At 40.7% G+C, this 10,393-nt stretch overlaps 1 protein-coding gene across 1 annotated transcript in view; it reads left to right on the forward strand.

Moving 5' to 3' along the window:
* LOC117960061 (serine/threonine-protein kinase 32C-like) overlaps positions 1–10,393 on the forward strand; it is an 83,548-nt gene that overhangs the window by 17,857 nt on the left and 55,298 nt on the right. Inside the window, exon 2 of the mRNA XM_034897587.1 lies at positions 9,226–9,281. Within this exon, the coding sequence (XP_034753478.1) occupies positions 9,226–9,281 (56 nt within the window). The remainder of the gene's footprint in view (positions 1–9,225; positions 9,282–10,393) is intronic.

Below are 10,393 nucleotides of genomic sequence, written 5' to 3' on the forward strand. Positions count from 1 at the left end.
TTGAATAGAAGTCTATGGGAAAATTACTCCTCACTTAATTTATTACCTCAGTAACCATTTTAATAATGAGTGCATTTGCTTAATAGCTAGTTTCAAGTCCTTTGTAAATTGTGGTCCCATTTATATTAAAATAGACGATAAAGCAGAGGATTCTTTAGGGCGTGGCTACATGCTGACTTGTCCATGGCAGAGGCTTAGCAATGCTAGCCATAGCACTGTACATTAAAAACTATTTTCAATTTTTGCCCCTCTAACTGTGTGTTTTCACTTCATCAAAGGTAATTGGAACATTTTGGTCGCCTAAAAATGTCTTGTTCAGCTTCAGTAACACCTCGCCAACCAAGGCTAGCTAGCGCTAGCGTTAGCCTGGATTTTTTTTTTTACTGCCGTACATGCAGATGAATGGCACCGGAACCAGCAGGTCTGTGTTTACCAGCCGGTAATACTCCACCTGATGATTTGATTCAGTAGGGTTGAAAATGGACAACCCACAACAAACCCGCTTTAGCGTTTAGCTTAGCGCAGCACCTTTGCGACCATAAACGACACTACCTTAGCCGCATCATCCCCCTGACATCAACTCTCTCATCCGGTTTAAAAATAACAGATAGCATCAGCCAAATTGCCAAAGAATACATTATTCTCCCTCAAAATTACAGAATCAAAATGAGACACTACGTCAGTTGTTCACACACATCACAATGGCACTGATAAACTCAAGCTAGAACTGCAGTTAAAACACGAGATGCCTTTTGAATGCGTATCTTAGGGTAATGGGTTTACTTGCCGATTTTGCAGCTACAGTGCTGTATCACACCTCAAAATACCATAAAATACTGAGTCCGTCTAACTTTGACATTGCATAAACAACACAAACTCTCAACCTTGAAGCGCCAAACCATCTGTTTGCAGTGTATCATGCCAGAGCTATCAAAACTGCAGCTACATGAGTGATTGAACTCATAACTCATCTACATCTTGATAAATTGCTAAACCATCCCTGCACACAGCCCTCTTTTAGCCAAGAGCAGCGACTGCGATGGTGATTAATAAAGAGCGTCTCATGAAAATTGCATTATCTTTGGACTCATAATTAATAGGGATGCACAATGGTATCGGCACGACATTGGTATGGGCCAAAAAAAGCTTAAAATGATCATTGTTATTGGCATCAGCTGTGTGCTTGGCCATTAAGTGGTATTTCAGACTGGACGTGCTGCGATGGTAGCTCAGTTCACAACGACTAAACGCACACATCACTCCTACTGGTCAACTTTAAAAGAAAATAATAATAATTGGTGTCCATTTCAGCGTCTCATGCTCGCCGTCCACTCAAAACGTAACGTCGCCACTCTTTGTCCGGCTCGCGAGCCCAAACAAGTTTTAACTGTTGTTTGGTTTCTGGTCTAGCTAGATCCGGTGGGTGTTGTAGTTTTTCTAACATTACTAGTTGTAGCAACAGCATGTGGGACAAAAAACTACAAAGTTTGCTAGGCCTAAAAGAACGTTAATAAAATAAAATAAGTGACGCCTTTAAAATGGGTTTGTGTTAACGCCGTTAATGAGTTTAACTGACAGCACTAGAAATAAAGTACCTATTTTTCAGGGGTGAATGTCTGCCTACAGTTGTACATTTAAGGGAGAATAGAATGTAGTTTTTTTGTTTATTGCCTCATATACAACAAATGTAGAACGGTAAAGGTAGTACAGGATAGAGAGACTTGGATTTCTTTTCAGTAAAATTATATATTAAGGGAAATTTTTCCCTTAATATGTAATGTGTATTTACTACACCGAGTTTGAATATATTGGCATATCAAATATCAAGCAAAATCCAATCTAGTGCATCCCTAAAAATGAATGCCTAAATATGACTTTAGAAACCTTTCTCCACACACTAAATTCATTTTGTGTGTGTGTGTGTGTGTGTGTGTGTGTGTGGTGTGCGCCATGTTCTGCCTCTCTGGGTGGTCCCAGCTTTTAGCTATTCATTTCTTTTGTTAGTATGTTCTAATAATGACTCTACTTGTAAAACTGCAATTTATTCTCATCTTGAAGGATTTGACGAACCATTCCTGTCCGTCGAGCCGCCGTTAACTTTCTCAAACGTATCATGTTGAGGAGAATCACTTTGAAAAGGTTGTCTCTCCAGACCCCTCTGCGAGTCAGTATTTCGCAGGCTATAATTAGCAAGGTTAATGATCTCATTGCATTATGCATTATTCGTGGCCATGAAGGTGTCCTCCACATGGTTCACCTTGTCTAGCCGCTGCTCTCTTTAATCCCCCGCATTACAATTTATTGTATTATTTATACCTTATTATACTAGGCCGATATCTTATATCTCATACTACACTATGCTATTGTGTTATGTTATTATGTTGCTGTACTAAATCATATTTCCGTTATTATGCTGAATTAGTTATGCCATTAATTATCCCATTTGAAGTCTGGGACGTCTGTGCAGCGACACATTATTTAATTTTCTCAAACGTATCATGTTTTGACACATCACAAAGACATGGTTTGACACATCTTTTGCTATTGTGCGCCCACATTGGGATTGTTAAAGAATACACAATTAGTTGTAAAGGCCTAATCCTTTTATTAGTTTGCTGCACTTGTCGACTCTGCTGCTCACACCACTGTCACTTTACCTTGTAATTTTGTCTTTTGTTTCTCTTGTATAGTTTCTATGTTTTTGTTTTATATACCTTTTTTTCTGCTTTCTTTCTTTATCCTTTAATTTATTTCTGTTTGTGGTCCTGCAACAACCGAATTTCCACGTAGAAATAAGCTGCCGGATGCTTCGGATCAGTTTTTACTGTATCACTACCGAGGTTACTGGCTTGTTAAGCTGTAGTTGTTCTTCTAGAGAGATATGAGAACGAACGAGTCAATCTCTCGGCTTATCACCACACTTATAGCCCCAACAAGTGTTGAGACAATTTATCAGGAAAGATGCCAAACATTTATAAAATGAATCACATTCATTTTCTGGGAGGTGATTGACACTCAAAGCACTTTCACAACGTGGAAGGACACTTGAGACTCTTTTCTGTCAGCTGGAAGTACCTCCAGTTGCTCCGACATACCAGAGTGTCATGATGAAGAACAAAGCTCTGCAGACATGCATGAAGAAACATACCGAAATGAGCTGGCATCCTCTCCATAGCAATGTTGGCCAAGGCTCATGAGTATTGTAGTATTTAGAGAGGCCCAACTTGCCAAATTCACGCAACAGATATCTCAGAAACAAATAATTAAATAATCAAACTGGTGGGTATAGCATAGAAGCATGGAACTGACAGACAGCACAAAGCGTCGCTCACACACGGGATTAACGAAATGACACTAGCATGGTTTCCATCCACTTGTCAATCCAATTATCTGAAGTTTGGTAAAAACAACTCATGGGAATGAAGCTGGTGAAAGTTTGTTTCCATCCAACGGCTTTAAAGGCAATAAAACCCTGTTGCAATGACGTCACCTGCTGTTTTGAGATCAAATTGGCATAACAAATTGATTTTAGACATTTTAAGGTGTTTCCATTCATTTTCGCACTGAATCGCATTCAACATTCAAGCAAACTTTTGCGAACAAAGTGTTTCTAGACAAAATGGATCACGCCATCTACAAACAAATGATCAATATTGGACAAGTTGTAGTGCTATTGGACAAGTTGTATTGCTTATGTGCCAGCTGATTGTGACATATTGTACTATAATAAGAAAACAACGCTGCAACTTGCCTTTTATTGTCCTTCCGGCACCGTTGAGAGACTCTTTTTTGAGACATGTCTCACTGTTTGAGTGCCTTCCATTGACTTCTGAGGACGTCCCACGGCTTGTCCTAACCTTTGTCGGCCGTTTCCTTTGCAAGTTCCTGATAAATTAAATTCAGAAAGTCTCTCGTCTCCTCATCCGTCCACTTCCATCTGTTTTGTTGACGCCTGCCACGTGTGCAGACAGAGAGGACATACTGGGCGGGAATCCACTAAAACATCTCCTTCTTCGTTTTTTGGCGGGTGGCAACCATAAAATGACCTAAAACTTAACCGCAATTCAATATTCATGAAATCCCATTGAGTTTTACTGTTTCCATAAGGCATTTTTCATTCGATGAAACACATAAAAACATGTGGAGGAAACATAGCTACTGATGCTATGCACTCCAACGTTAGCAGTAACCTCGTTCCTGTTTAAGTAAGGGAGGGGTAATGTTAACTCTAGTGTGTCATTGAACCATGGTTTCTGAGCCCCCCAAAAAATCCTGGACACAGAAAAGTTGAAAAACTGTTTATCTCCACTCGGTTACAAACTCAGGAGCACATTGTTTACAGTCTTTTCTCGTTTTCTAAATTATGAAGTATAACGTGTTTTAAAAGAAATCAGTTTTAGCTGTATCCATACTTTTAAGTGCATGAACACGCACACACACAGACCCTCTTGTCCTTTCCATGCCCCTTGACATGGGCTTTGTGCTAAGATCAGCTCCTCCACAGGACCCAATCACCCATTGAGGACTCCGGTGGAGCCTACTCAGCATATCCTACTGAGGTGTCAGCAGCTTCCAGCCTCTGATGTTATCTTCCTCCCACTGGCTCCACGGTAGATCATATTCACTCACATCACACGCTGCACTTGTCTGAAGGGTTCGGCCGCAGCCTTTTGTGCAGCATCTACTGGAACATGAGAGCGTCTGATGGAGCTGCATTACAGACACTGTTTTTCTCTCCAAGCTCACTCACTATCAACAACGCCGGTTTTCACGAGTACCCCTAAAACGCACCAAACTACAAATACCATCAGCAGCATGGGTTGACTCTTTATTCAATGGTTACCCCCTTTTATGAATCATTTGGCTTAACCCACGGCTGCAGCAACTGTGTAGAAATGAGCCACTTAAAGCTGGGGAAGAAAGCGCTCAGCACTAGAAAAAAACATTCTTTGATTTTGTCAGACTTCTTTCAAGTCTGCCAGTCCAGAGACGCTCCCCCCTGTAGAATGGAACACGGCCCAAATCTCTTTTGCCCCTGAATCTAAAGCGGGGGGCTTTTGTTTTGCTTCCTGTTACTCGATGACTCATACGTCGAGGAAGCGCTGTGATGCCGGGGACATTGATCGATTAGTTCCAAAATAGTTGAGGCTGATGGTTAATTGAGCTATGTGTCAAGTAGAATCGTGATCCACGTCTTTAATACTCCATTTACATTTCTTGGGTCTTCTTTTTTAATTTACCTGTCGGCTTAGGTTTATACCATCTGATGCTGTGTGATCCTCATATTACAGTCCGCTTCAGGGTATACTCAAGTCTTTGGGAAAAGAATTCACCCACCTGTAGTAAAGCCGCCTGTAAAGTACTCAGCCCTATCATTTATGTACCCATCGGGATATTATATCAATATTATACACAGCCTGAAATGATAAAGTAAGTGAATTAGCGCTCCGATTTTTCAAATTGTTTCAGTATGTGTTAATACTGCTTTAATTTTTTGTGCAGTCCTGCCGAATGATATAAGGTATTCCTGCTTCCTTTGTTTGATAAATCAGACTTTATATATCTATTACACGTCTGTTGGGTTTTATACTAATGCACTCAGAAGTGGTTAAGTAAGACACCTACAAAAAATGACACTATTGTGTACATATTTTCAGATTTTTTGAGTGGATGGATTGAGCGGTTCTCTTCAGACGTCCGTCAAGCGTTGCAGATGATGTTTGTTTGTCTGGAGGCTGGTAAATTTAAATGTTACTGATCACTGATTAGATTTCAGATTCATGGCATCAGTAGCTGATTTAGCTGGAAATCAACAACTTATGTTGTTGCTGCTGTCCTATACACATATTCCGCTGACGATCTATCTGCCAGCACACACCGTCCCGCTATCTTATCTTAAAGAAGGACCACTGAATCTACGAGCATGCTGTGTATAAAATAATTTTCTCTTCCTCATCCTTGGTAATACCCATTAGGCCATGTACACGGTACAGTGTCACTGTGTGTCATCACCAGGGTGCAGTCAGAGCCGTGCCAGATGAGAGGATTAGCTGTGTACAAGAGACTGGAGCAGGGAGAAACTACACTGGATCTTCCAGACAAAACACAAACCACACCTTTTTTTTTTTTTTTTTTTTAATCTAGAAGCAAAAAGCACTCTGGGGTTTCCAACTCATTCAGCCAGGGGTGCATAGGTCAGCTGGCATTGAGTCTTCCTGGAGGAGCCCAGCATTTGCTGTCGTCTCTCATGATCGCTCCTTGTCTACACGGACAGGGGGGCTGAGCAGGTCAGGATGTGAGCTCCAGAAACTGACTGACTTTTAAGGAGGAGCTGCAAGCGGTAGCGGCGTGCCTGCTGGGCTCACATCTGTCTGCGACACAGCGACACCTACACACACACACACACACACACACACACACACACACACACACACACAGAGCAAAGGCAAGTCTCATTCAGTAACCCTGAGGACCAGGAGGAGGTCAGTCATTGGTAGCCCATCAGCTCACATTTGTACGTGCGTGCAGTGCATAGTAACAACGTGACCAGTTCTGTGGCTAAAATCAGAACCAATGCTCCCAGGAGGACCTTGAAAATATCAGTTCAACCTTTTACCTACATGGGGAAAGAAACTACAGCACCTACTATAGCAAGTAGGGCTGCTTGATTATGGAAAAATTATTTTTTTTTCTGTCCTGTCAGATTCCTCCAACCCGAACTGTTCGAAGACAACTGGATTTGTTTGCTCCCCTAATTCCATTTTCACTCAATCCGGTTTTAAAAAGCCCCCAGATACCCCAAACAGGACTTTTGCTGACTGTGCCATTGAAATCACAAGACAACATTTTGGATACTATTGTTTTATGTGATCGTTAGGAGCCGAACTGGATTACTTGCACAGCCTTAATAGCAAGTGAAAGTTGATTTCACCAGCTATAATGTCCCCCCTCTCAGGACTGAGTTTAGACTCTGTACCACACACAGGACAGCTCTATCAATCAGCATAACGCATCCACTGAAGAAGGCAATGAACCAAAGCGTCTAACTGTGCCATTACACATACTGATATAACAACACAAAGTAAGAGGAATGGTCGCAGTGCTGTGAGCTGGGTGCTTTTCTAAAAATGAGACTCCTGTCTGTGCCTTCGCTCTGATGTTTCCACTAGATAAACTATAAATCCAAAACAAACATTTCCATTAAGAGATCATCGTTATTTTATTTCATGGTGTTCACTGGACAAGTTAAAGCATACCATCTTTGATCTTGATAATGATTTTCGTGACTAATTTGAATCAATTTCCATGCTCTGAATGTTTTATGTGGCGTGTCTTTTAAGTGCTGATGTAATGATAAGTCAGAGTCTAGAAAGTTTTTCAGAAAATAACTTCCTTTAATGTCATTAGTTCAACAGAGCCTTCGTAAAGTTATGAGAAAACAGAACCGCGCGGCAGGCATTATTAGACAAGACTTTGCATAATATCATTATTTTCCAATTCTCTAGCTGTTACATGCTGGTAAGCTGATAAGATCTTGCAAGAACATACATGCTTCATGTTGTGACTGCTGTGCTTTTATTTAAAACCCCATTACTTTTTTTAAATTTTCCTTTTCAGCATCCAAAATACAGTTTTTCTCTCTCCATTCAGATAGTTAAAAAAAAAAAAAAATCCTTTATTTCCTATTGATTCCAGAAGCTATGACTTGACCGTACCAATGTAATTTACAGGACGGCCAGAAAGTATGAGGAAAATAATGTTGTTGTTTTTTATTGTCTTGGCTTTTCTTGTTGTATACTTCTGGATCTCACACTTTCCCATAGGCCTTTGCCTTTTTATTGTGCTCCCTCTGTCATCGATGACTGGCCGATTGTGTAAGTGGACTGTAGAAACTGAATTGCCCTTCGGGGAAAAATAAAGCTATCTGTATCTGTGTATCTGTATATCTCCAGCCCATTAGATGTGAAATGAAACTGACTATTATGTCAAAGTGCTGACTTTCAGCTTGACCAACCGCCTGGTTCATCCAGACTGAAATATTTCAACTGTTTGATGGATTGGCGTGACATTTTTTGTGCCGTCCTATAGGGTCCCAAAGGGATGAATCCTGTTGACTTTGGCGATCCGCTGCCTTTTCCCCTAGCGCCACTAGGACGTTTCCATTTGGGGATTTGAGCGAAATGTGTTGGCATCTGTTTGACAGGTTGCCATTAAATCTGCTACAGGCATTCATGTTCTCCTGAGGATGATTAGTAATAACTTTTGCTTTTCATCCAGCGTCATCATCCCTTCAAAATTGTAATTTGTCCACTTTGGTTTTATTACCAAAAACCTATAAAACTGATGACACACCTCTCCGTTTCAGCTGTACTTCGTATTTTGTGCTAATTAGCAAATGTTAGCATAAGCATGATAGCTTTGGAATTGGGAGCTTGTTAGCATTTGTGCCAGTGGTCTTAGACCCTTACGGTAGTGTTCCACACAGCCAATCACCCCGCGGATTTTGGCCATCTAAGGCAAGACCACAACAGAACAGCTGATTAATTTTGATTCTTTAAGCTAACATCTTGAAAAACATTTGGATGACAAAATATGTAATCAAACAAAAGCAAGTAGCCTAGCTAGCCGTCTTCTTAAGCGTCATATAAATGCACTTGGTTGTCTCCTTTAGCGTCGTATAACACACTTGGTCGTCTCTTCTGGCGTCATGTAACCTGCGCTTAGTCGGGACTATTGGCGTCCCATTTTTTACGGTACCGTGACTCGTAGAAATGGGACAGTTAGGTTAAGGGAAAGGTCGTGGGTGGGCTTACGGTTTTGTGACAAGCGGGAGTAGCAGGCCGGTTAAAGAAGAAACCAGCTTAAGGACACACTGGGGACAAAAACACCAGTTATTTATTGGAAACATTTGCAACTAGCCATTAAATGCAATGACTCTATGTCAACTTGTCCATTAACTTCTGTCCCATACCATTGGGTGATTGTGTAAACAAATGAATGCAATTCCTCCACTGTTCATCTGATGTCGAAGGGAACACCCTTTAACCCTGCACTTTAACCCTAATAGTCATTTCAAATCCAATGTGGTGAACTGCAGAGCTGAAAAACCAGCCAAGGTGTCACTGTGTTGGTACTTTATGATAGCCCTACATGTCCTTTGGCCTGTTTTGTAGCTGAACTCTCACTGATGGATTTCTTCTCTCTCTTCCTCTCTTTTCCTCACAGTAAACTTTGACCACTTCCAGATATTACGGGCCATTGGCAAAGGGAGCTTTGGAAAGGTAATGTAAATGCCATTTAATATTCAGTGGATGTTTGTGTTCTGTACCTCCAGTTGCCCCGCACAAAGCCATTATCTCTCCTATACAATCAGAGGACAGGCAGAAGTAGCAGTGAAAGATTACACTTTAGCTCTCATGAAATCATGGTGCCTTACAGTTAAAAATGTTTGTATTTTAATAATAGATATAAATACAGCTTATGTCATTCTTTCTGTAAAGCCAACTTACTTTTTTATCTCAGCCAGCCAACACGTTGGTAGTTTTGACCCCATTCTTAATTTATTTTAGCACAATACTTTGGCTGCATTTGTCATCATGCCCAATGCCTGGGCTGAATACTGCAGGGAGGAAAAATTGGTGTGTGTGTGTGTGTGTGTGTGCGCTGCATATTGTGAAACCAAAATAAAGCAGTTCTTTTCTACCTTGTCTCAGGTGCCAATATCATCACTGGTGGCCATTGTTGATAAAAAAACACTTTGGATTAACGTTTGGGCCATTTGTTAGTTTAAGAAATCTCTTGTGTTCTTATTCGATGGCTGTTTAAGACTTCAGTAGTGAATTCGGGACGTAGCGGGTGTGTGTGCATGTGTGTCAACTCACAGTTGGGCTCCAGAGATTGCAATAGTTTATCTTCATTTTGAATCCCTAATATCACGGCTAATATTTGTTCATTATACTCGTGTGTGTGCACTCCTTGGCAAATTTTCTTTCTTTCTTCTCAAAACACAATCTTTTTTTCAAAAACATGTCCCTCTGTTATATCCAAAGTCATTGCCCAATGCTGAATACATTACCATGTGAATTTATGTAAATTGTTACGTATTGCTTTGTTCCCTCAAGCTGCTGCCACTTCCCTTATGATAACTGTAAGCTGGGAAACACACAGCGTGCCGGCCTAGCTTTAGAGACTGAAGCAATTTGTTTTGCACATTAGATTATGAACATTTACATTTTTGGGGGAATAAATCCCACATGGAAATAATTGTTGGTTCATGTTTTGGGTTTAACATTCAAACATAAAAAGCTATAAATGAGCTGTTCTCCTGGCCAAGATAGATGTCCTAAATAGCAAAGTTTCAACAGGAAGTTTTATTCATTTTGGACACTTTTTA

The sequence above is a fragment of the Etheostoma cragini genome, chromosome 17 (assembly GCF_013103735.1).
Source record: "Etheostoma cragini isolate CJK2018 chromosome 17, CSU_Ecrag_1.0, whole genome shotgun sequence".
NCBI lineage: Eukaryota > Metazoa > Chordata > Actinopteri > Perciformes > Percidae > Etheostoma > Etheostoma cragini.